This window comes from Branchiostoma lanceolatum, chromosome 4 (assembly GCF_035083965.1).
Source record: "Branchiostoma lanceolatum isolate klBraLanc5 chromosome 4, klBraLanc5.hap2, whole genome shotgun sequence".
In the NCBI taxonomy this organism is placed as follows: domain Eukaryota; kingdom Metazoa; phylum Chordata; class Leptocardii; order Amphioxiformes; family Branchiostomatidae; genus Branchiostoma; species Branchiostoma lanceolatum.
This window is the reverse complement of record NC_089725.1, coordinates 28,893,406-28,921,258: the sequence shown is the minus strand read 5'-3', so window position 1 is coordinate 28,921,258 and position 27,853 is coordinate 28,893,406. Positions and strand designations below refer to the sequence as shown.

The 27,853-nt window shown below is 42.3% G+C and overlaps 1 protein-coding gene across 3 annotated transcripts; it reads right to left on the bottom strand.

Annotated features, from left to right (window-relative positions):
* Positions 1–423: 423 nt before the first annotated feature.
* On the bottom strand, positions 424–27,852 carry LOC136433891 (E3 ubiquitin-protein ligase rnf8-like). Of its 3 annotated transcripts, none has more exons than XM_066426479.1 (9): positions 27,731–27,852; positions 26,462–26,593; positions 24,775–25,251; positions 9,944–10,084; positions 8,648–8,806; positions 8,007–8,126; positions 7,079–7,286; positions 6,235–6,501; positions 424–4,517 (listed from the first exon to the last, which is right to left on the bottom strand). In XM_066426479.1, the coding sequence occupies exons 1-9, from the start codon at positions 27,824–27,826 to the stop codon at positions 4,471–4,473; spliced, it is 1,647 nt and encodes a 548-aa protein (XP_066282576.1). In that variant the 5' UTR covers positions 27,827–27,852; the 3' UTR covers positions 424–4,470. The 3 variants fall into 3 exon arrangements, with proteins under 3 accessions (XP_066282576.1, XP_066282575.1, XP_066282578.1); XM_066426478.1 differs by lacking the exon at positions 424–4,517 and adding an exon at positions 4,548–4,956; XM_066426481.1 differs by lacking the exons at positions 424–4,517; positions 27,731–27,852 and adding exons at positions 4,548–4,956; positions 26,819–27,149.
* Between the last annotated feature and the right edge of the window lies 1 nt (position 27,853).

The following is a 27,853-nucleotide window of genomic DNA, read 5'->3' as shown; positions in this document are numbered from 1 at the left end:
TCTACATTATAAAGTAGTATTAATCACACAGACATTGTCTATTGTTCACGCCCATACCTTGAGTTTATCACTAAAAGGGAGTCAAGTAATCTGGCCTCTAAAACGTCTGGAAGAGTGAACTTAAATGAAGTGAGGAACACCTTGACAAATTCTATGTGTACACCTGTGTTTACATCCGGCTGTTGTGAAGTGCCAAGTTTAAAGATTTCAGACGACTTGAGGATATTCTTAATGGTATCAAATTTGAGACAACAATGGGACTTCTGTGGTGTGCTAGCTCCTTGAAGTTGTTACAAAAGGATTCTTATAAATGCTTGTTTGATCGCCTGACAAAATCATGCTTCTACGTGTAACAGCCACTGAAAGCGAGAAAATTCTAGAAAGTGTGAAACACAGGCAAGAATGACCCAACACAGAAAGATATATGAGCATATCATGTTATTATCAAAATGTACAATGTATGTCTACAGGCTACCATTTCCTTACATTCATAGACTTTGACAACAATAGAAAGTATAACTTGCACTGAAAATAAATTGTTAAAAAAGAAGAGACATTCTGCCACACCAATTTATTTTCTTTTTAACATAAAAATGTAGCACGAGCAGAAACTAAAAACAGGGCTGGAAGGAAAACGTGGATCTGAAAATATACCGACTTCAAGAAGGTTTAAATTGTTTTTCTAGTTTGGCAATAACATTTTTAAAAAATCAAACTTGTGTGGCCTTCAGAGACCCTGTTTAGGTGTTGTCAGACGGGTGACCCACAAGAGATAAAAACGTTGTACTGGGGTACATGCTGGGCAGTCTTTTTTTGCCTGGGATTGATGTATTAACCTCCTTCCTGCCGTGGTAGCCATTTGACACATTGTCAAGTTGTGCATTTGTTGCGGGGATAGACAGCAGGGAGAAGGTTGAAAAAGCTTGATTGTCGGGTTTCACCTTTACTAAAAGACCAATGGCCAAAGTCCTTTCGATGTGAGGTCTATCAGTCCACAGATCTAACAGCCAGGATTGGAGACATCCCCACTCGTAACCATGAAACGTCACACTGTCAAAAACCGTCAGCTGATTTTGTTGAAGGCTAGAAGGTCTCCAAATTTCAAAATTGCCAGATTGCTATGAGTTTTGGCAAACCAAGGCAACATCTAGCCTCCTTCACAGACTTCCTGGAAAGGCGGCGTTTTTATCAGGGGGGGGGGGATTTCTTACACGGGCCAAGGTTCTCTAATGCCGGCTTCGGGACTTTCGCCGCCGATGGAGTTATGTTAGTGGAGAACCTTGGCCCGTGTAAGAAATCGCAGCACCCCCAACCCCAATATACAATGTATACGCCGCCGTTCCAGGAAGTCTGCGAAGGAGGCTACGCAACATCAACATAAGTTACTAACCTCAAGACAGAAAAATACAACTCAAGAATGTTGAAAGAATCATGAAACAGGTTTGTGAGTCAGCAAGGCATACAACGCTTCAGATTCACATATAAGCCTCACGTACAGTTCAGTTACACTCATCTAGTTAACAGGTATTCACACAGCTTTCGCTGCTTTGTCAGACACAGTTGCAGCAGTACACAGTTCAACAGAGAGAAGAAAAAAGTTGTAGAGCATTGTATAATGTAGTACCACACAGCAACCTTACCACTGTTCAGGCCCCTAGGAGCACAATCAGCCTCTGACAGTGAGACATTGTGTAACACAGTTTGACTATAATGGTATTTGGACAACACAGTGATTTCCCTGATTACTCGTTGATGTTACTAATGGAGGTTCTGAAATATTTTTCAAATCAATTCATTCAATTCTCCATGCATGTACCTGTATGGAGACAAAGAAAGCTATATCAAAATAATCCGGACTTTAACTGTAAGTTTTACATGTATCAAGTTTAAAATTGCTAGTCTATAAAAGACAACAATGGTATATCTAGTAGACATACATGTAGTTGCAACTTCAGGTGATGTGGTACCTGTACAAGATAGCTCTGCAATTAAAGCTGCAAGGGTGTAGATGCGTACATCCATGCATCTGTGTCTGACAAATACAGCAATAGCTTCACTCTGATCTATATACATCATCACTTACATGCCCACACATGTACGGACCCCAGCTCTATATCCACACCATAATATAACAAGGCCACACCAATCCAATTTCTTGTTTCTCAGATTCGCAGCTTAATCTTTTTTTAATCTAAAAACAAATGTACCACGTTTTACATGTACCATTAAGGATACGAGTCTACCCAAAACTGGTCAAATTTTTACAACAGTTGAGGAAACTCCTTGTCTTTCTATTTATCACAATTTTTCTATTTGTTAGATGCATCAAAAGGTGAAAAATCATGTTTGAAAGGTACACCAGTCTGGGATGTTGACTTTGTGGCTCCTGTGGTGGTATTTAGGTCTATCAAAGGAAGCCTGTTTTTTTTTTTTAATTCTTATTTGGCCCACTCGCACAATTATTAAACTGCAAAAATCACAGAACCAAGAATCTAAATTGGTGTGACCAAGTATCAACAAGCAAGACATGTAACCATTTTTTTCATAATCTCTTCACAATTTTTCCGTTTTAATATCCAAAATAAAATAAAGCTATAAAACATCATGACTTTGTTTTATCCACAGCGCAACAAGATACTCAATTTTGCAATAATTTTTTTTGCCATCTGAAAAATCAACATTGTTACATCTCTGACTTAGTCAAACAAACTAGCCCGGTAGCCATCCCCTTTTAGTTTCTGCAAGTTCCAACGGTTGCATTTTGCAAGGAGCAACTATTGGAGTGTTAGCAAAAGGGCTCTTTCTGGAATAAAATTTTCTTGCTTGGGACGGAAAGAATTTTCATCCAAACAAAAAAAGAAGAATTTTCATCCGTGCCATTCTCCTTGTTGGACAAAAAAATAAAAACATTTTCATCAGGTCTTCATCGGTGCCACAAAATTTTGCAAAAACAAGATGAAGCCAATTAAAACTTGCCCCCGTTAATTACGGGAGATGCCAGCGAGTAAACAAGTTTGAAATTCTTCCAGGGGACGCTGTAGATTCCTCACACTCTCTGCCCTTGGCAGGGGGCTTTGCTATGTGAAACTAAGAGATGGGAGACAAAGTAAGAACCCTGGTAGGGACACTAAAAAGGGATGGATACCAGGCTAGAAACAAACTGCACAATACAGTATCAGACATAACCTGTCTTATACTCTGTCTGTAGGTCATTAACTTTCTGTATTATAATCTTCCTTGTCTCACCTTACCAAATCCCATCCTACAAGTACGTGAGGGTCAGGGACTATGGTATATCTCCATAGACAACAATTTCTTTATTTGGCTCTCAGACTTCTGTCTGAAGTTACGTGCTTTTTTAATATCATCAGCATGGAAACTCTAGGCCAAAAGGCCTATAACAAACTGCAGCAGCGAGTTGAAATCAGATTTGGACGCAGAATTCAACAACAAGGGAGATTAAATAGATCTTGTGGATTTTACGACTAAAGCTACGTAATTTAGACGGTTTTACAATAAGGTATCATTGTCTGCAATGTTGTTTTTGCTTTCTTTAATGTACAAATTTGTTGACCTGTGAATAAACCATTTATATAAACATAGTGCAGTTTCCACATAAATTAGTTATTGTCTGTTTTCTTTTTAAATTCTAACATCTTTTAGGTGATAAAAATCTACCGGGTTTAGTTTACATTTTAAAAAGTTTACCATCTGAGGCAAAACAAGCCAAAAGTAAACAATCATCTCGTTGGGAACGAGTCTAAACCGTTTCCTGCACAACAAAGTCTGAGAGCCAAATAATGAAATTGGGGTAGCCTATCATACATTATGTACCCACTATCCCATTAAATACTCTTCTTTGGCCCACGTCTGCCATGTAGCTACAAATACTTGCAAACATACATCAATGAAAGACATGCAAGGGCACAGTTATTAGTGCAACCGGAGAATTGTCCTGAATTCCAAGCCTTTTGACCCTTATTGCGAGCCCCAGCATCAAGGTAGACGAGGTTTAAACCACACTTTGTAGTTTAAGAGCTGACATTTATACACTTCAAATACGTCTAATAATATCCTTCTGTGATATGTAACAATAGTCGTAACCCTGAACATTACATTACATATTCGGTATCATTGCATGTTCTTGTCAATCAAGTTCAACACACGACAAAGTCAAATCTTTTCTTGTTTACAGCTTTTTGCTGCCAAAAAGTACTGGGTTGTAGAAAGTACAGCAGGTGTGCCCTTGCATGTCTTCATCATTCACAAAACTCAGGACAATGAGAAAGAAGCTGGAATGGCGCAGAGTTGGCCGTGCGTTGCGGCCAGCTGGACGTGAGCCCAGGTAGCACCAGTGCCATCCAGGCCCGCCAAGCCCAATCCACTCCTCTCTCTCTCTCTGTGTTTAACTCCCCATGCAGACTATGCCGTCCCGGCAGTCTGAGTACCTCACACACCCCGCCGGGCCCCTCAGCGGTACCTGAATGGACATCCCCGTGCCCAGTGGCCGCGATGGCCTGAAAACAACAACAACAACATCCACAGGGTTCATTTTCAACTCTCTTTTATTCGCTCTCTTTGTACACGAGACAGCTGCCTTCGCTGCTGTAATAACTTGTCTCACACAAGTAGATTATACGGTGACGTTTTAAGCAGCATTGAGAAGAAAAAAAATCCTCTTTTTTTTATTTTTTAAAAGGCAACATTCGAGTGAGGAATGCTACATAAAGAATATTCTTAGTATTTCTTCACTGTCCTCCTAGCATCACAAATAGCACCGATTGCAGAATACATGATTTCCAAGGACTGCAGAGGTAGGGAGGTATCGCTGGCACTTCTTTTCCTTCTGTTATTTTGTTCCCTAACTGCCCTAGCCTGGCCAACCCTACGGTACAGCGCCCCTTCCTCAGAACCTAAGCCTGTAGGGACATCCCGGTGCCCAGTGGCCTCGCCTGCCTGTAGCCAAACACACAACCAGCAACCTCTTTATACAACAGTCACATCAGGTACGGTAAAACCCACATGCCTGCAAGTCTGACAGAGTTTCCTGTGCACCTAACATCAAGCCTTGTTAGCAATGGGAGTGGCATAATGCTAACAAGGCTGTCATCTAGGCTGCGTAAAATCTTTTGGACTTTGCTATTTTTCAACTTACATTTATGCATAACATCCCTACAAGACTTTATTTTTCAATTTTGTGGAAGAATTGACAACCTGGAAACCTGACTGTAAGGTTTGATCAACTCACATCAGGAAGGACCCTTACTCTTATTGGTGGGTTCTTTAACATGCTAGTGGTGTATCTGGCTCGGTGTATGTGGCTCTCTTCAAAATGAGACCTCCATTTAACGTCCTATCCGAGGGTAGGCACTCATTTTCACATGGTCTTGGTTAACACTAAAATCGAAATCAAGAGAAGGAGATGATTTTTTGTGTGCACAGTTTTGCGGCTCTGATACATGTTAAGGGTTACCATAGACTCGAGCACTTCCAAACAATGCCAGACCTACAGACATGCCAACTTCATCTAGCTAACTGCAACCTAGTCATCTGAGGGTCACAAAAACTCACAATCTTGTTCCAAATGATCTCAGTGCCAGAGGCTAAGTAATGGAAGACGCCAGTGAAAAGTAAGGGCAAACCCTGGGCTTGAGGTAGACTTGGTTAAAAATAATATCAAAATTCATGTACACAAATACAGAAATAATACAATACTACTGCATTAGAGTTTCCTATCATTTATTGTTCCTTTGTAACAAAGAATAGATAAATAATGTAATTTGTTCAACTGTACAACTATGCACATCTAAGGGGTGGTCATCAGTGTACATGTGCATGTACATCATTTACAGTCTTCACAGCTTCATCATGTCATTTGAAAGTAAAGTTCTTTCTTCACTACCGCAATTCTCTCACCTACGAATGTTACGGCACCTTGCTGGCTCTGACAAAGGAAGCTGACAAGTTGCCCTAACATTGGCAGGGGAGAAAATTGCAGTTGTGAACAAAGCGCTCTACTCCCAAATGAATCACAATCTTCTGCAACAAAAGTAAAGTTCTTACTTCGCAACTGCAATTCTCTCACCTACAAATGTTACAACACCTGGTCATCTGCCTCTAGTTGACAACTTGTTGAAATTTTGCCAGGTGAGAGAATTGCGGTTGTGAACGAAGCGCTTTACTCCCAAATGCATCACAATCTTCTGCAACAGAAGTTTGATCCATTGAACTCACCACAGATGTGGCAGCGCCCATAGCCTCCGTAGTAAGCCATGGGGTCCCCCTGGACAAAGTCATTGTCCATGGAGGCGCTGTTCCCGCCGCGGGAGTGAAGAGGAGGGGAGTTGTGCGAGGAGGAGGAACTCTGGGTCCACTGCGAGCCCGAGCCGCTGGAGTTGGAGCCGACGGAGAGGGGCTCCTCGTCGGAGCTGGCGCTGCCCACGCTGATGGGGGAGTCCTTCCCCTGCCGGGGGCTCTGCCGCTCCAGGGTCGCCACTTTCTCTGTGGGGATGAAATAGATACATGTGTATAATGTATTTTATTGGAGCAGGCCTAGTGGCACATTGCTGTTTTCCTTGCTGTTTCAATAGGGCCTCTGCTGTTCCAGGGTCGCCACTTTCTCTGTGGGGATACAATAGTTTCCTTGCTGTTTCAGTAGGGGCTGTGCCATTCCAGGGTAGCCATTTTTTCTGCGGGGATAAAATAGATAAAATGTATTTTATTGGAGTAGGCCTAGTGGCACATAGGGCAGCAAGTTTCCTTGCTGATTCAGTAGGGGCTCTGCTGTTCCAGGGTGGCCAGTTTCTCTGTGTGGATAAAAAAGATATAATGTGTTTTATTATGTCTACAACAGCCAGTTCAAGTAAGGGAAGCTAATTTCTTAAAAGAGTTATGTGTATGCTCAAAAATACACACGGCATACAGTAAGTAGCAGGATAAAGTCAAGTTTTTACCTTTCCTGTTCTGCAGCAGTGCTATCCATGTGTTGTTGGGTGTCTTCCATATTACATGTCTTAACCCTATGATACCTAGCGGGATAACAAGAGTTGGCCTTTATGTAAAAAAACAGTATTCTTACCTTTCCTTTCCTGCAGCAGATCCATCCTGTGCTGCTTGAGCTCCTCGCTGTAGGACTCCACCATCTTGTCGATGTAGCTGTCCAGCACCAGGGAGCGGGTCTTGCTGGTCACCTTGGTCCGGCAGGTGGGACACTCCATCTTCCTGGTCTTGGTCCACTCCAGGATGCAGGCGTAACAGAACGTGTGGGAGCAGTGCAGGGTGGTGGCCTACAGGTTTGGGGCATACATTGTACAGTAACTGTTACAGCAGGGCTGAAATATTAAGATATGACAATTATGGGCATTAAAGATTATATATATTAGTTTGCTTCCTGGTCTTGGTCCACTCCAGGATGCAGGCGTAACAGAACGTGTGGGAGCAGTGCAGGGTGGTGGCCTACAGGTTTGGGGTATACATTGTACAGTAACTGTTACAGCAGGGCTGAAATATTAAGATATGACAATTATGGGCATTAAAGATTATATATATTAGTTTGCTTCCTGGTCTTGGTCCACTCCAGGATGCAGGCGTAACAGAACGTGTGGGAGCAGTGCAGGGTGGTGGCCTACAGGTTTGGGGCATACATTGTACAGTAACTGTTACAGCAGGGCTGAAATATCAAGATATGACAATTATGGGCATTAAAGATTATATATTTTAGTTTGCTTCCTGGTCTTGGTCCACTCCAGGATGCAGGCATAATAGAAAATGTGGAAGCAGTGGAGGGTGCTGGCCTGGTGAGGGTAACCAGGTGTGTGTTTTGATTTTTGCTGCTAAATCTCTCATTTTATCAAATATATTTTCATCAATTTCATATCACAAAGATCAGATCTAATGGACGGGGTGAAATTCCTTTCGGTCCCAACAAGCAGATTTCCATCACAGAACGGAGGGATGGGTCATGGAGACAGCCCTGATTTGATTTGTAATTGTTAAGATGTGCTCACCTGTACGAACAGCTCAGTGCAGATGTTACACTGCAGCTCTGACTCCATCACGTTGGTGACGTTTTCCACCACCTCCTCACGAACCTTCTTCACCGACTGTTCCTGCTGTTCCTTCTCCAGCTGCAAAAGGTGAATTGTGTTCAGCACCAGGGACAGGTATGGTAAAGGTGAAGCCGTTATCGATTCAATCAGCTTATTAGGAGCCGATTCATCTTAAGGTTATGTCTGAGAAAACTTGTCCTGGCTGAAGTGTAGGTGTGAATTAAAGCAACATTAGAAGCCCTTCGCTAGAAAGAGTCATACATATATGGTGTCTCCTGTTAGCAATGGGCTTCTACTGTTACTGGGAAAGCAGTTGGACGGGACAAACTTCAAAACATCCCCGGATCCTGATATGGCAAAAACCTACCTGCCAGAGAAATTGAAGAAATCTAATCACACAAACAAACAAACAAAACAAACAAAACAAACAAACAAACAGGCAAAGAAACACAATTATAAAAAAGAAAAACATTGCACAAGCAAATGCTGACATTGCCTATGCCTATGTTATAACTCTAGGTACATGCTACCAGCCCAGAGAGGCGTGTACTGTGTACTGTCACTAATGGAGATCTTTCAAACAAACAAATAAACCGTACCTTGCTCTGCAGCAGCTTGGCCTGCAGGTCGGAGTGTTCGCGCTCCTTCTGTGAGATGATCTGGTCCAGCGCGGCCTTGTGTTTCAGCAGTTGCTCCTCCAGGTCCTTATCCTTCTCCTCCAACTGCTGAGCCAGCTGTTGCTGCAGACGCTCCTCCACCTGACACATACACATTTCATCAGCATTTGGTTTTACTCAGTAGGGGTTTGCCACCCTCCCCAAAAAAATTCATAACACAATTTCCTGCATTTTGAGGCACAAATTTCTTGAAAGTTTTCACTCTGTTACAGCCTTATTCTAAAACCAAATAATAATTTTTCAAGGATCTATGATTCTGAAGGATAACAGGGTCTCCCCAGAAAGAAACACCGCTTCTTTTGCTTTTGCTTGAAAGGCAGCGTAGGGGCCTAAATCACAGCACAGGGGGTCCAAATCACAGCGTAGGGGGCCTCTACAATATTATAGAACACTGGGTTTCGGTGACAGACCCAAGGCCATACCATCTTATTTTCTTGGTTCTCAGACATTTTCTAAACAAAAAGTCAGAATGATGTCAAGAAGATAACAGGCTAGGAGGAAAACATGAATTTGACTTTTGATAAGTCCCTGAGACTGTATGTACTAAGCTTAGCTTATTAATGTACAGACTTCCCTCACACTCTACAAGATAAGAAATGAATCAAGTTCTCTGAAGAGTCAGACATTTCAGACAGCATCCACAATCTTTCATCGGTGACTGTAAATATGTCTTCAGACTCTGTTTTCATATATGATTGGTCTGGACTTAATAATGTACATGTAAGACTGCAATCAATTCAATTTCACAAGGATTTGATTTCGCAGTAGGAGGGGGAAGTAGGCTTTCACGGTGTTTGAAGTTCGCAATTGATACAGTTCTGTGTATAGAAGTAGTTCAATACAAATACTAGTACATATTTGCTGTGTCATGTTTTCGCTGTAAGAGGTCGCTGTGAAAACAAAACAACCGTGAACATTTCAAGATTTACAATATCATAAGTAGTCTCATGTTAGCCTCTACCAGGCTCCGTCCTATCGTTGGGAAAATAGTAGAAATCAGCCGAGTTACTCCGCTATACAGGGTAGGTCCGCTATACAGTAAGGTTCCATTTCGATGGACGGATGGAACCTTACTGTATAGCGGACCTACCCTGTATAGCAGAGTAACTCGGCTGATTTCTACTATTTTCCCAACAAAAGGACGGAGCCTGATAGAGGCAAGTCTCATGTCATCCTTTTGATAAATGAATAAATGACTGAAATGTTCAGTTTGCCGACCTGCTGTTTCTCCTCCTGCAGGGCGTGGCTCTGCTGCTCCAGGCGCTGCAGGAGCTCCTGCTCCTTCTGCTGCATCTCCAGTGTCATCATCGCCTGCAGGTCCGCCTGCATCTGCTGCTTCTCCTCCTCCAGACGCACCATCTGCGCCACACAACAACACAAGGACGGTTGTACTAAAGGAGTAGAATGGCTAAACTACACAACACAACAACGGTTGTACATGTACTACTGTAAAAACACACAACAGTTGTACTAACACAACAACGGTTGTACTACAACACATAAATGGTTATACTACAAGTACAAGACATGTACAGCTACGGTTGTACTATGATACAGCAATTAATGGTTGTTTTACTGTAACTAAAAAACTGTTTTGGAGTCGTACTACAACATAATCGACAAAACAACTAAACATTTGGTTGTACTACAACACAGCAGTGGCTGTACAACACAGCAATGGTTGCACTACAACAACTGTTTTGGGGTCATGCTACAACATAACAACAGCTCTACTACAAAATTTGCATGTACTACGGTGTAGCAGTGGTTGTTCTGAAATTCAGCAATTGTTTTACTAAAAGGTGGTGCCATAGGCAACAGTTGTATTACCAATGCACATACACACCAGACACACAATGTTCTGACAAATTCATGCATTTTTTGGGGGGGGTAATTTTTCTCTCATTTTCTAGATGCAGAGAGTCTTGGCCTCAAGGTCTTCCTAATTATATTACGATAACAAAATAACTACCTTACCTGGGATGATGTATCAATTCAGACACTGACAAATCAAGTTGCTGATTTCAAAATGGGGTTTTGAACAATTTGTTTTTAAAGTCCCTAAAGAAGTATTTGTATTGCCCCTGACGCAAGTTACTAACGTTGATATATTTGACTATGCCCTGTCTATGGAAGACGAACCAAACTAATGAAATGGTATGCGCTATGGGTTTGTCCAAGGGCTGGATGATAGGTCTTTGGTATTGGGTGCAGATCTAGAGTTGTAGCCTGAAATCCAGTCTTGTTAGCTTTAGTCTGCTTCCAACTGCCGCTTCCTAGCCTACCCATACCAGCCGTTAGGGTAGCAACCCGTACAAGATGGGATGCCAAGCTACAACTCTGCACATGTCTGAGTCTGGGTGGGGTAACATGATCCTGACTGTGAAGTTTCCTAAAACACAACTCAAGTGATTTGGAAGATGGTGGCTTCAAATAGAAGTGTTTATTGAAACATCTGGTCCATTAGCTCTTCAAGCATAACCTTTTTGAGGCCTTAGGGGCAGTGAGCTAATATCCACTGTGCCTATAGCTAGGGCAAGGAGTATGAAGGCGGAGCCCATCCCTCTCCTTACACCACCCTTTACCTCCCCAACCAAAGTCTGATACCCAATTGGTACCTGCAGTAAGGTGCCTACAGGGAAACACTGACTATACATGGCTTCCCCCAACACTGACAGGGTACGACAAGATGTTATATCCATAGGGCCGAGCAGCTTGCAATTTCAATACTATTTTCCACCGATTTACGTTTCAATCAAGAAATGCTTTTAAATGTTTTTACATACAAACAGACCGATAATTTAGAACACACAAAAAAACCAACTACACAATGGAAAAACGGCACAAGCTTGATGAGGCAACCACACAACAACATGCACTGGCTTGATCAATGCTTCCTTGCTGAACCTTGACCGAGCTCCTGTAAACAAACCGACTCTGGTATGAAAATTGTTGCCCCATCATGTCTTCAAACAGAGTACAGGTCCATCAATCTTAAGCTTAAGCTAGACAAATTTTCCCAAGTAAATTAATAATTCAAAATCAACTTGAATGTAAACGCTTTTGCTGTTGTGAGATTTAGTAGCAATTTTCACACGGTAATGAAAACATAATTACATACTGGCACAGACCATAATGCCGTTATGTTTGCGTACACATTTTCAGATATATGAGCGTGCTGACATGCTCTATTTTCTGCAAATTTCTCTGGCACGAGCGAAAATCAATACATGCACGGAAGTCAGCCATAAAATATTTGAGACCTGCCACTTTGATAGAGTCATCTTATAGCCACAACAGTTTGATTTCTTGATACTTGGATTTTTGCTGGAAAATAATGGATCGAGCAGGCAAAAAGAAACATTCATCCTGTGATAGAGCCAAATGCTACTACATGTACAAGAGTCACTACGTCAACATATACGGGCTGATTCATTTTGAGCTTTTAATGCATTGATATATGGGCACAACTAGAAAGACTTTCCTAAACTGTTCATGCCAAAAAAATGAGCATCATGCATGGAATTGAATAATATCTTAAATGGTACAAGTTATCTTTTGAAGAAAAAAATATATAAATGGTTAAATCTGTGAACCACGAAAATAGATTAGTGTGACCTATTAGATTTTATTTGATATCGCACATAAGAATATCATGGTGCCTGTGTTTGAAGAAAAAATATGTGGAACTTTCATGGTTGTTTGCTATGTTCCTATCCATGAATATTCAGTCTGATTGCTATAGACCAATTTCTCTCCAAGCACAGTTGAAGGCTGGGTTTACACAAATGTTTACAGAGTCGATTCGGAGTCAACTGTGACTGAAATATGTGTGTGTAAACCAGGCCATAGACACTGATCATGACTCAATCATGGTTCTAAATACCCACCTGCCATCTAAATTTAACTGAGAAAAATTCACTCCAGGTAAAAATGTAAATAACTTCTGCTAGAAAAAGTCAGGCTACGTACATGTGTCATGAAAAAAATTCAGTATACATAAGCCTTGATTGCTATTAGCTATTACGAAGCCATGCAAGAGGATACTAAAAGCTTCATTTGTGTGAGAAGACTGTAGAAGGGCAGACATAGTGGCTCGGGCATTTGCCAAACATGTGCAATGCTGTAAAAGAAAGTATTTTGAGCCTTGCTACCTCTTCAAATGCACATGTCAAAATGCTGGATGGCAGTACAAATTCAAAGTTGACCTGGAGAAAACCTAACATCTGATATCGAAAAAAAAAAAACATGAGATGAATAGAAGGAGCAAGACTTCCCTTTTACAAAACGGGTTTACATTTTCATTGATGCTCAGACAGCTGTCTTCCATTTGTGATGCCCAACTTTAACAGAGAATGACTGCTACTCAATGTACATTGTACATGTCAGTGTGATGTGCTATACAAGGAGTTACCGGAAAGAAAGCACAGTTGCGTGTGTGTTAAAAACCTTTCTGTCGGAATGGAAACTGACTGAAATCAGTGCATGAACACGCGTCACCCATTTTGTGGCCGACTGCACCTTAAACTGACCAGAAAAGACTAAAAGAAATTGCCCATGACTGATAAGCAGCAGAAGTAGAGGAAAATCTATCGCCACAATGACTTCCTACCACATACAAGTCAGTACTGTAATAGAGTCTGAACAGCTGAAATCGAATAAGGCAGCAAACTGCTAGAGATAATGGAGAAATAATGGGGCTTGTCTTTGACGATGTCGGCAACATTTTGTGTCTCCTGCTGCAGTAGTAAAATTGGTACCTAGAACACCTACAGCAAAGATATCTATGCGTCTCACCATGTCTATGGCACACCGATTCGTTTTCTAAAAGATAATGCTGGACTGAAAGATTAGTTTAAAAACAAATATGAGGCCAGAGGGGAATGTACATGTACACACTAATGATTTTCATGGAGTCAATACAGGCATATTCAAGTTTTTCTCCCATATCTCTGTTTTCATGATGTCTTCTCAGTAAATTGTTACTTACTTTGAATTGAAGTGTCCGAGAGACAATACAATACACATACTGGGGTGGCCTTGGAAAAACTACATTGTCTGGCTGCAAAAAGGTGAGCCCATGGAAGGGAAAACTCATTTCCTGTTAATCATGGGGCAATTCTGACAGACTGCTTCATGTACAGATTAGCAGTCAAAGTAGATTAGTCGCCACACGAAGCTGAAAAACAGCTCTCAAATCACAAATAGCAGACAGAAAACATCTGCCTTCTCCAGCCATTCATGACTCAAACTCTGCGAGACAGTGAGATACTGTTGCTACACATTCCTACTTTTCATAGCCTGGTTTATTCCAAAAACAAACATTTAAAGTTCTCTCTTACTGCAATGGAACGATGGCGAAATGATCTGTTTTTTGGTAGCATCTTTCTCCACTTCATCACCAAATGCAGAAATTGAGGATTGAAAAATGCTTTCAATGTTTCAGTCAAATCAATCTAATTTGTTGGTTTGTGGATTTATAAAAGTACTGCAGAACTGGAAAATTAAAGTTTGTACCTTGGCACATATAGTATCCAAGAAGCCAGAGTTCAAGTTTCCCTCCCAGCCCTCTATTTTGACCTCTTGTCAAGTTTTTAACTTTAGAATGACTGAGAACCAAGGAAGTAAATTGGCATGGCTTTTATAGGAATACTTCTAGGGGTTGGTAAACATTGAACCCCCAGAGGGGGGCACAAAGGACTGGCGATCATGACCTTGTGTATTTGCCGCCCTGTTTTTATCAGGTTCTAGAAAAACAGCCGAGCCCGACAGGAGGGTTGACTCAAGGTCAATCCTGAGAGGCCCCAGGTTTGTTTATCGACAACAATGTGGACTATAACATGGCCAGGATAAATATACGCCTGGATTATCCCAATGATGACTCTGACTGTGAGTCACCTACTTTAGGTGTGACTCATTTACAGGCAAATCCGATGCTACTGACCTTCAAAATTCTTCTACTAGTTTTATAAAGGCCCTGGTTACATTCGTTGTACGATTGCAAACTGGTCATTCTTGGGTTAGACATGTATTTGTCCTATAAAATTCAGCTGTTTTGTTATGGAAAAACTGTCTTAGATCCTTGTTGGTGGCTGGTTATGCCACAGCCAGCTTGAATATCCTACAACATCAAAATCATACGATGGCCTACGAGGAATGTGAACATGCTGCAAGCAGCAGCAGCAAGTATACTACAGGGTCCTTTCTACATCTACTGCAGTTAGGACTTTCCCGTTCATTTTCCAAGTTTCTTTAAGCCCTCGTCACAAATAAGAAAAAATTCAGCTCGGCCGAAGTGTTGGCGAGCTTCAAATGTGCATTTTCGGCCAAAGTACGGCCAACGTCCTGTCGTTAACGCGGGCTTCGGGCGATTTTTAGAAATCAAAGTTGATCCAAATATTGGCCTTTTGCCAGGGTTAGTCAATTCTGACTTTGTCTATTTCCAAGAGATGGTACCATCTCATGGGGGATCTTTAGTTTTTGACGGACATCACCCAAGATATTCATTGGAAAATATGGTTGACGCTAGGGCAATTTTGAAATTCTGCGAGCTTCAGGGGATCTGCAAATTCGGCCGACGCTCAAATGAATTTTGACGCCGGCTTTACAACAGCTGCTCTCATCAGCTGATTCTTTCTCCATTTTAGCGGTTTCCTGTCCTAAACAGACAGACATTCAGTCCGTTAACTTCACTGTCTTTATGGGGCTTCTGTGATCCGTCTCAGTTGTAACAAGAAGACAAGCACTCTACAACAGATGCCAAATGTATCAGCAAAGCACTCTGCAACCTTTGTGATCATGAGTAGAGGGTCTGAAAGACTTCTCCCTGGCTAGCCAACATGGCGGTAATTATGTTATCTCTACCAGACTAACTATGCCAGGGAAGTTTGGCCACCAGAGGAAATTTCATTTGCAACCGCGGGCGAATTATTGACCTTACTTTACCTACTGACCAATTATTCCTTTTTTTTTGGCCAAATTCTACGATCCATAGGCCCGTAGGAAGAGCTAGTGAAGGCTAGTACTTATGAGCTGTAAAAAAATGCTGGCTTTGTGACAGTATTTGGCTCCAACATGTTTTGTTAATGTTATGTACACTGAAGGTAAAGCAGGCCGTGTCAAAGTCAATCTTCTGAAACAGTACTGCCGACAGTCTGATAATTCCTTCATGCAAGGTGTCAATGAACTCTGAACACCTGTTTCAGATCTCCATCCTTAGGCCTGAAAAGCATAGCTTGTGTTTACACTTCTATCTCTCGCTGGCTGGCCACTAGGAGTGCAATTTAGTCAGGCTATGAAAAACACATTTAGATTTGTACTGTGATCTGAAGCTGTTCAAGAACTGTGACCCGGAAACGAACAGTATACCAAAATACTGTTAAATTCAATACACTTCTTCAACACAAGACCCTGCAAGAGTAAAATAAAAAATGATATATAAAACACTGATTCTGATTATCCACTTTATCCTTGAGACCAACCAAGTATGTTACTTGTTATTTGTCAATACAGATTGGTATGTACTAAGTATATAATCATCTTCACTCGAATTTTGGAAGAAAATATTTTTGAGGGGAGCAGCCATCTTGAATCTCATGGCTGAGGTATGATGAAATCAATAACATCATGGGGAAGCATCCTAGAACCCCCCCCCCCCTCCCACTGTATTCCCAGAGAGCTGAATACGACCCCTTTCACTTATTGATTGGATGCCATCAATACCTATTCAGGAGTCTTATTGTGCAGTTAGAAATGAAACTAGTGACCCCTATGTGGTAACATGCTTTGCAAGCATGTTGGGAAGTGAGTCTAATATGATTTCTTTCTCCTGCAGAATGGACACTATCACATAAAAGCCTACTACACAACTGATACAGAATTGTAGCCTGGATACCAGACCCTTTGTGCTAGACGATATCCCCTTTTGGCTGTGGGAGGCCACATACGTGATATAGAGTACGCACCCAGTCTCTTTTGGCACCTGATCTCTAATATCTAAGGCACGAGAGATAATTAGGGGCCGTGTGCTAACTGTGGTGGCGGGGCAATTTGATTCCCCGGCTGAAGGATTAGCGACTATAACACTGTGGTCTGGTACCCAGGCTAGCAGAATTACTGTATTCTCTTTTCCTACGATGCAGAATTGACAGTACGTGTGAAATCAAATCCTTTCTGACCCAATGAGGCAGAGAAGTACAGTCTACATGTACTGTTCATGATGTCACCACCTTCCCGGGAGAGATAAAATTTGCCTAGACAAGCCTATTATGGACTTGTTGGGTGATTTTTGGTTCCCTTCCAATTTTTGAAAAGGCTTGACAAGGGCATTTCTCTGAATACGTTCATCATTCTGTCAACAGACATGCATATTTTAAGCAAGTCTATGCCTCCTCTGTTGTTTACATAGCCTGGGTGCCATCCTATTTCTACCGGGGCTCCTACACTCGCTTTTTGAGGGAAGCGAGTGTAGGAGCCCCGGTAGAAATAGGATGGCACCCAGGCTATTGTTTACAGGTATATTTGAACCGATTATGATATTACTCCTGATCTGAATCATTAACCCAACAGGTGACCATACACTTGTAACAAGTTGTATTGCAATGCAACAGCAGAGATCTTTTCAAGCATGCACACTTTATACATGTAGGAGTTTGAAATATGCTTCATGCTCTATGATGATACAGATTTTTAAAATCTATTCCAGTAGATTTCTTTGAAATACATTTTGGAAATGAGAGCTCTATTGAAGTTGAACTACAAATCTTTGGAAACGAGAGCTGTACATGTATGTAAATGCAACATTTTAGAAATTAGAGTCCCCCCGAAATGCAATAATTTGATTATAAGAGAATGAAATACAGCACAACATGTTTGAAATGAGAGCTCTCTTGAATTAGTCGAAAATTTAATATAGATTCAGATGTGACAGCTCCGAGAAAATACAACAATTTTGAAAATAAGAGTTCCCTTGATTGTTGAAATGTATTGATTTGGAAATGAGAGCTGAAGACTTCAAATCATTAATTGTTAGCCAGCATCACCCACACTTTGTTTTCCAACAAGCCGTGCACACAGAGTGATGACTCTGCATTCTATTTTGGGGCTAAAGGTCAGCATCACATTCATTTTTAGGATATGACCTCTACTGAAGGTGACTGATCAAGCCTTGGAATGGATAATCTATGGCTGGCTGGAGATGAGTGGGTCAAAGGTCACCCAGGGTGCTGGTTGCTTTGTGAGGTAGCTCTTAAGACATCACTTCTATCTCCTGAAATACGGTGCAAGGAAAGTCGAAACTCCACCAAACTCCGTGTGAACATCTAAGGAACACGTGTAGTCATCGAAAACGCCAGAAACAGCTAAGTATCATAAAACTTGAGGGAAATTCCCAAACAGTGTGGGCACGGCAGCCATATTGGGGAGGGCAGCCATACTACCCGGAGATCATCTTATGCATCTATCTGATCTGATACCAGTATCAATTATACTGTGCAGGGAAAGCTGAACTGAATTTCTACTAAAACGTGTGGATAATATATACAGCAACTCAGAAAGCCAGAAAATAGCCAAGTGTTATAAAATTCTGAGGCACGTCAGCCATGACTTCATGTCAACCATCATGCTCTGAGTTCACGATTGGTTTGCACCTGTATCTACTGAAGCACTACTGTCTGCAGCATTAACTCCTCCCACAAAGTAAAAAGCAAACATGTGGCTTCTACAGGGAATGATCATACTCAGTGCAGTGACAATTAATATTGCTAGGGCACATGTGAGAGACCACAATGAGAACTCTATCAACAACTACAACATATGTAGCCTTACTCGTAGAGACCTAGTCTACATACAAAAGTACAACCCCAAGAACGCTTGTTACTTCTATCGTACCCTATGCAGACAACCAATCATACATGCCAAAAATTACAGTACCACCTGGGTTTCTGCTATATTACTATTCATGTCCAGTGACGTGGAACTAAACCCTGGTCCCCACAACCAAGATAGAGAGACGCCGGATATGAGCAGCTCGGTCTACCTGTGCGGATCCTGTCACGAACCAGTCACATGGGACGAAAAGGGAGTCATGTGCGAGGAATGCGACACATGGTTCCACGCTGCATGTCAAAACATCCACGACTCCACATACGACTTCCTGGGAGAAAGCAGTGTGGCCTGGACATGCACACTATGTGCAGGCCCAAACTACAGCTCTGTGTTGTTTGACCTCCATGAGGTAAGCCTAAACCAGTCGCAGTCCACACTAGACTCCAGTACCACTAGCCTGGACTCAATAAACTCAGAAAACCTGTCAAGACCCCTACATGAGTCATCACCATTAAAGCCTAGCCCAACTCCAAAGACTGGGCGGCCTCTACGCATTTTAAACATCAACTGCCAGTCACTTGTAAAGAAGAAAGGTCCATTTTTCAATATAATTGATTCTACCAAACCGGACATTCTAATCTTAACTGAAACTTGGTTTCACGAAAATATTCAATCATCAGAATATTTTGGACCCCAGTACAGTGTCCACAGGCGGGATAGGAGTAAAGGAAATGCACATGGAGGTGGTGTACTCATCGCCATCAATAACGATTACATTAGCACCCGGGAAGAGACTTTGGAGTCCCAGTCAGCAGAAACACTCTGGGTAAAGGTTACCATGCAGGGCTGCAAAACACTCTACGTTGGAGCCTGCTACCGCCCAAGAGAGGACGATAACACCACCACTGATATACTTGACACATCATTGCGAAAGATTTCCACTAACGACAAAAATATCATTCTACTCGGTGGAGACTTTAACCTGCCAGGTTGGAACTGGAAAGATAAGTCCTTGAAAATGAATACCAGACATGCAGTCAAGCACAGACAATTTGCTGATTCAATGCACGATAATGGCCTCACACAGATAGTGGAAGATCCAACTAGAGGCGATAACATATTAGATCTTATACTCACGAACCGACCGAGACAAGTAAACCGAACTCAGATCATACCTGGTATAAGCGACCATCTTGCAGTATATACAGAACTAGAAGTAATGCCAACAAGAAGACGGCAAATACCACGCAAGATTCCAATCTACTCTAAGGCTAACTGGGATGGCTTCAGGAACTTCGCCAATACACTTGCTGATAAAATACGAAATGCTGAGGCTACATCCAACACCAACCAATTATGGACTATCTTGAAAGACGGGCTCATAGAGGGAACAAACACCTATATTCCTCACTGCACAACCAAGGTCAAGGACTCATGCCCTTGGATAAACTTGGACCTGAAGCGCAAAATCAGGCGCCGAAACAAAGCATACAAAGCCAGCAAAAAGACAGGACGACCATCTGCTGAGGCCAAGTTCAAAAAACTGAAACGAGAAGTACAGCGTGATCTAAGGAAGGCATATTGGCAATATGTTGAAGAGATTATCACCCCGGAAAACAATGAAAACAGCGAAATCTTCAACAGTATGAAAAGGTTCTGGAAGTTTATCAAGTACAAACGTACAGACCACTCGGGAATTTCACCGCTAAAAGACCGTGGGAAGCTCGTTACAGATTCACGACAAAAAGCAGAGATCCTAAATGCTCAATTCCAATCAGTGTTCACTAGAGAAACCACAAACATACCTACACTACAACAGCGAGGAAAGAAGACAGAGCTCATGCCAAGGGTAAATATCACAAAACCCGGAGTCTTAAAACTACTACAGAAGCTTAACCCAGGAAAAGCTAGCGGTCCTGATGGCATTAGCCCCCGCATCCTCAAAGAACTCTGTGAGGAGCTTGCAGACCCCCTTACTCGCATATTCCAAAAGTCTCTACAGGAAAGAACTGTCCCGGACGACTGGAGACACGCAAATGTTGCTCCCATTTTTAAGAAGGGACAGAGATATGACAAGGCCAACTATAGGCCAATCAGTCTCACCTGTATATGCTCAAAGATTATGGAGCATATCGTCTGCAGCAACCTTATGAAACACGCCGAACACCACAACCTCTTCTATAAACTTCAAAATGGTTTCAGACCTGGAAGATCGTGCGAGACCCAATTACTAGAGTTCATCCATGAAGTCACCACCAACATGCAAAATGGCCTACAGACAGACGTTTGCGTGCTCGACTTCTCCAAAGCCTTCGACAAGGTCGGCCACAAACGTCTCATCAGAAAACTGCAGTTTTATGGCATCGAACCAGAAACTCTGGGCTGGATAGAGGACTTCCTCCACCAACGCACCCAGTCTGTGGTTGTCGAGGGTTGTACCTCCAGCAAACTTGATGTGCTATCAGGTGTGCCACAAGGATCGGTATTAGGTCCGTGCTTGTTTTTGTATTATATAAATGACATAACCGAAAACCTACAATCCACTGCTCGCTTGTTTGCAGATGATACCATGATTTACATGACAGTGTCCAATCACATGGATGCTCAGAGACTCCAAGCCGACCTAGATACATTAACTAAATGGGAAGAAAACTGGAGTATGGAATTTCACCCAGACAAATGCGAAGTTCTGACCATCTCTAGAAAGAAAACACCCATCATATACAATTACACACTACATGGCCATGTTCTCAAACATGTGAGTAGTGTCAAATACTTGGGAGTGACAATATGTAAAGATCTGCGCTGGGATCAACACATAGACCAAGTAGCCTCAAAATCCACTAACACTTTGAACTTCCTGAGAAGGAACATAAATATCTCAAACCCAAATGTGAAGGCTCGGGCATACAAGACTTTAGTGAGGCCAATCTTGGAATATTGTCAAACAGTTTGGGATCCACACACCCAAAAGAACATCAGGAACTTAGAAGCTGTACAGAAAAGAGCGGCACGCTTCGTGCTCCACCGTTATCGGAGACAGTCCAGTGTTTCTAGTATGCTGACCACACTTGAATGGAACATGCTGGCAGAGCGAAGACGGCAGGCTAGACTCCACATGTTTTACAAGATTCAGAGAAATATTGTAGCATCAGAGATGCCCCTCACCACCAAAGGACACAAAGTACCAACCCGCACCGAGAACAGTCTGGCATACCACATACCAACTTCAAAATCAGACTACCACTTGAACTCATTCTATCCAAGGACAGCACGTGAATGGAACACTCTACCTGAGTATGCTGTCAAGGCCCAGACCCTAGAAGCCTTCAAGACTACCCTACATTAACTCTTTACTCACATTGACGGGTACTCGCCGTCCCCCAGCACCGGGTGACGGTCAGGGAGTGGCGCCCCTGCCCTCTGAGGAGCCAGCGGACAGAGAACACCGGACACAAAACACAAATACTAGTAGACTGCGAGCAACCAGTGCCCTAATTGACCTTGACCAAAATACTGTGCCGTAGCCCTCAGCATGATGAGGTTGTGCACAAAACCAGAAGAAGAAGAAGAAGAAGAAGTTATCCACAGAAAAGCCAAAGTTCCTGGTATTTTTCTGCAAAGCACAGAGCAACTGAGCATAAATAGCAGCTTTAGATTTATCTTCTCCTTCCTGCCTAACCCTGTAACCAACCAACAAGAGCTTTGTGCCAAATGACTACTTCAGCAGGGAATAGGTTAAGCAGAGAGAGACAACAAAAGAGCATAATTATTTCCCTGTTTGAGAATAATGTCAGATGTCATAAGCTGATGTTGCAGCCCTCGAATAAAGAACCAGATACTATAGTAGTGAACAACCCCACAACTACCAGTAGTATCAAAGCTCAATGAAAATCAGGTCACATTGAGCAGAAGCCTTTCATGCTGACTGTCACAACATGACACATATCAGGGACAATGTTCATAGCACATATGAGAAGAACGAAGACAAGCCTGCCACAGGAGCATTTGAAATTTAAATTCCTCAGAATTACCTCCATACCTCCCTATCTAAGTCTTCATGGTGGCTTTCGCAAAATGTCTAACGCAACAAAATACATGGCATGCCCACAAAAGCATGACTCAGACTCTAGTCTAAGGCCTCCACTTCTTTTCCTATTTCCTGAAGTACCCTCTACCCTGTGAGCTGTTTTCATGATTTGCAAATTTGGAATATAGCCAAAATTGATGCCACTTTCACCGCCATCTTTTATTGCTTTGATTTGCCCACAGAATATTCAAATTTCAGTACTCATAGATCTACTGGCTGCTATTTTGCACGAAATGCAATTTGTGCCTATATTCTTGGTCCGATCAGTGCCAAAAAAATGATCAGTGGCAGAGAAAAATCTATGATAATGAAATTACTGGTGACCAAGGTCTACCATTTGGGATCTCCTTCATTTAATTAATGTATAAGATGATTAACTAGATACACTAATGTTGACTTGATGCAAAGCTTGTTACGATGACTTAGTTGTTTTTGATGTTGTTTATCTAATATTTGAGCGAAATTCGCAAAAGCAGGAGCATGGTGCTGAGCAGAGAAAGTTTGAAGACTGCTTCTAAGGGCCTACATCAAGCAACATCATGAAGGCATAGAGTATTTGAAATGACTCTAAATAAAAAAATAAGAGGATGGACTGAAATATGACCTTGACTACGGAGAAGTGACAAGCTATATAGTAATAAGCACCTAGGGACCTCACAGTCACAGGACCAGATGTTGTTTTTATGTTATCTACAGGCCTAGGGCTACATACAGGTTTGATAAAAATAATGAATACAGGCAACACAGACCACGAACGCGGATACACCTTAAATAACTTGCAACATGATTTTACTGATGTTTGTTACGATCGCTCTGTTTACTATCAGGTATTTCCTTTATTTATTTTTAAACACAGACCGACCTGCAGGGCGCATTCTTGTCAGGAACGATAATTTCGAACGTGCATGACGAAAACATGTAGAGACTGCTTTTGGCAAATGAACCACTTACAGTATACCGATAATACGGTTTGACAACAAAAGTGTCCAAGAAAATGGACCCTTTTTCCTTCAGACACTACACAACTGGACCTCACTGCAAGCTTGACGTTTTGACACGTTTTCGTGCATGCAGACATGCACTCTTCAATTTTCCTTTGACTTTTCCTTCAACTTTTTCTTCTATATGCAGACGGTCTCATAGTGCAGTAATTTTCTGGTATAGCATGGTTACTGCCCTTCTAAACGTCATCATATGACTCAGGTTCTGACTTGAATTTTTAATGCCCAGCTGCAGAACCCAATTTTTGACCGTCAGACAAACGACAAACGAACGAAAGGAACTCGGATTCCTCGTAACGATCTTATAATTATCAAGCAGGTTGCTCTAGTTCGACAATAAAGCGACTGCCAGTATGCTAATTAAGAAAGCAGCGACAACTTACATTTAAGTGTGTACAAAAGTGGTAAAGGGACTATATGTGTTGGACTGATACCAACCTACATGTACGGCTTTTATTCAGTTTGTGTCTGCCAGAGGCAGCAGTTTACTCCAATAGGTGCTTCACTTTATTCTTTAAAGAATATGTGAACTCTTGTATGTTCTGTCTTTTTTTTTCTTTCATTCATTTCTCTGTCTGTCAGTAGTGGGGATTGCATTCCCCTTGTTTTGGCAGGAAAACCTAGCCTCAGTTGAAGGAAGGAAGGCCGTCTTGCCTTCACTACGTTGTTTTTGTAGGGTTTCCTGAAGGACGCTGACTGTTTTATCAAAGGTCTTGAAGCAATGACGTGTGGAGTAGTCAAGAGGCCTCAGTTAGGTTACTATCCACCTGCGGAAATGTCGACAACACGGCTCAATCACGACCGTGTGCGGTGAAACGTTCACCGGGCACACTCACGGGGCTGTTCGCGTCGGGCTGGTGTTGGGAACTACATGCATGTGCATGTGTGTACTGTTAGGTGACGCCTCCTTGAGAACAATAACTCACTGGTACATTATACCCACCACCCTCACTCGGGCAAAAACAAACCCGAGGAATCTCTCACACTCAGGCGGGCGGCCCCAGGCCCCTGAAGGGACCCACATTCTGGGACAGTGAACTGGAATAAACCGGAACTATTCCTGTCTCAGTGACGTAGGTTTTTTCTGATATACTTGGGGATCTCACTGCAGAACACATTCCAACCCCAAGTACCTGTTGTCTCCTCTCCTGCTGCATCTCCTGCTCTTTCTTCTTCATTTCCTCCTGCAGCGCCTTCTGTGCCAACTCCTTCTCCTCGATAAGAGACTGCATTTTCTGAATCCGGGCCTCCGCCTCTTTCACTCTCTGCTCTGCCTGTTTCTCGCGCTGTTTATGCGCCAAATCTTCATCGAGCTGTTCGAGTCTTCTCCTTTTGTGGCCGGAGCTCTCGACAGGTCTGTGGTGGGATGGGCCGGGTCTACTGCCCTGAGGATCAGCGTTTTCTGCTGTTTCCTTCCTTTTGCTTTTGAGTTCAGAGTCTGTTCTGTTTCCTGAGATATTACTGGTATAATCCCTGACTATTCTGTACAGAAACTCTGGCTCTGAGTCTCTGGTAGGCGGAAGCCCCAACTGGATATTATCACCTTCCTTCAGAGCAACCGGAATGCCTGGCTTCAGTCTATGACCATTGATAAATATTCCATTGATTGTCTGGAAAGAAAAGACCACGGAAAATATGCTTTAAGTATAGGCCTTGCGATATGGCCACATGGAACAGAAAACATAAAATCTGTCAATTTTTGTTTTCTATTCAATAACAGGACATTTCCGAGCTTAAATACCAGTAGATATGGAATATGCAACCAATTTCAGCTTTTTTCACATCACATTAAAAAAAAATTACTTGAATATACATGCAAACAAACAGACATGGCATACAGTTGCTACAAAATTTAGACTAAGCAAATAATTTTCTTTTTTTTTCACAATCACATAAAAACATCATTGATCTACATACAAGAAACATGAGTTGCCAAGAAAGGTGCATTGTTTTCCATGTTCCAACTGTGCTTAAAGGGTTTAAACAAAGAAAGCAACCAGCAGAAATAATTAGAAGCAAGAAGGATAAAAGCTCCATGCAAGCATTTGTCACTTTGATTGCAGGTTTCTGGCTAAAGATTAATGGAGATGGGAGGTTGTTTTTATTGATTTTTCTCTCATTATTTTCACCATTTGCTGAGTCTCTCAATAACAGCAAGATAAGGCAATGAAACATAACATGCAAAAAACATCAACTTTCATCACTTTCCTGAATTTGCAAGCGTGGCTAGTGCAAATATCTACAACAGTGTTAAAAGTGACTTCAAAACTATAAAATGCCCATTGGAAAATGTTTAACATGTTCAAGGCATGTCACACCACAACTGACAAGTAAAACGATCCCAGTGATATTTCTGGTGCTGCTCCAAATGTAGACATTGCCATCGGATACCCCAAGATATTCTCTTAAGTCATCCATATGGAATGTTGAGGAACAGGATGCAGCTCACTTGGTATGTAAATAGCCTGCCCAGTCCTGGCCACTCCCCCTGAAATTTGAGGACTTTGGGGTCACAGGACTACACTGCTGGCTTCAATAACAAAGGCCTTACCTTATATAAAAGAGCAAACACATCAATTAAAGTGTTCCTTGTTTTGTGAATTTTGTTTGGCCGGTTAGAAAACATTCTGGGTGCCAAGAAAGTTGTGCGAATACAAAAACACCCCTCCAGGGTGGAGCCAAGATAGCAGCCGATTATGCAGTTGTGATGTCACAGCACATTACACCCCCAGCTCTGAGCAGCAGCAGAATGTCGGCTGTTATGAATAATTCACACACACAGAAAACAGAACACGTCAGGCCTGCCGCCATGATACCTACGTTGTTGTCCTGCACCGTCCAGGTCCCGTCCGCCGCGGGCCTGAAAATAGCATGCTTTCGACTAAACATATTGAAGGGTGTGTCTTTGGGTATGGTCCGGTGTGTCACATCCAGCCCCCTTCCCAGCGAGACCTACAGCAGGGAGATACCACAACAATTCCCACACATCATGCCACAGCAACAGGAAAAAATTACATATCTCCAGGGAGGGGAGGATTCCATTATACACACAAAAAAGTACACCATCAAACAGGTATCCAAAGTGAATGCAGATGTAGAAATGTGGAGAAGAATTGTGGAACAAGTTGTGTTGTGCCTTGCCAGGGCTGCATCGGGCTGAAGGCCATCTTTGTTTACCTGGGCTGGAATGTTCCCTCTGGCCCAGCAACAACACAAGGCTGGTCCCCCAAAAAATCCCCTTCCTCGGACCAGTTGTGGGGGAGGAACACTTCCAACTCAGCACAGGCTCGCAACAGGCACTTTTCAGTACACGTTGGTGGGACAAAAAAAAATCTAAAACCACTCGTTCAATGTTACTTTGGGGAAAATTTTCACGACCAGCTGAGTGCCAGCCCAGCGCAGTCCCTGGATCGATCTAGGTTCTACCCTGGATCAGATGATGAAATGGGGCTCATTTGCATCAGCACATAAACAAAGATCAGCTGACGGATGTATTGTCCCCAGGGACGCCCGACGGGCCAATCGTGGGCCACGGTGCTGCATAATAATACGGGCTTTCTCGCGCATGTGTCAAACGGAATAAATTATCACAACGAAAACGACGTGTAACGGGTCGCAAACGTACTGCAGCTGTCATTCAAACTCACGCGTGCACGGGTTTACGAACTGCCGTGATATCGACATGATCGAATCTTGTGAACGACACGCACTGTCTTCAGAATTCACTGACGCAGTTAATCGACAAAAGTTTACAACAAAGTTCTACAAAATAACTACCAAACGCGCTTGCATCTACCAAGGGACAGATAGATTATAAACGTTCATTTTCTGACGATACCCACGCCTCGTCACTATGCTTACGTGTCTTGTTAAAAGAATACAACATCTCGGAAACGCAAGAGTGTCGCATGGTCTAGAACATCATAATCAAACTACGACAACACCGTCGAACCTGCCTTCTGATCGTTGAGTTCGCGTTTGCCAAATATAAGCACAAATTTCCAGGTGCGAAAACTAGTATATAAGGCGCACACAGGACTTAGTATCATTTTCAAACATTGGTACATGGTATACAGGTGCTAAACGTACCTCTTGGCGCCCCGTTAACGTGATGGTTTCCTCGGTATCCTTGTACTGACGACGGAGGAACCAAACTAAGTTTTGAACCTCCGCCATTGTGATCATTAACACGTAATCTGCAACGTCATCAGA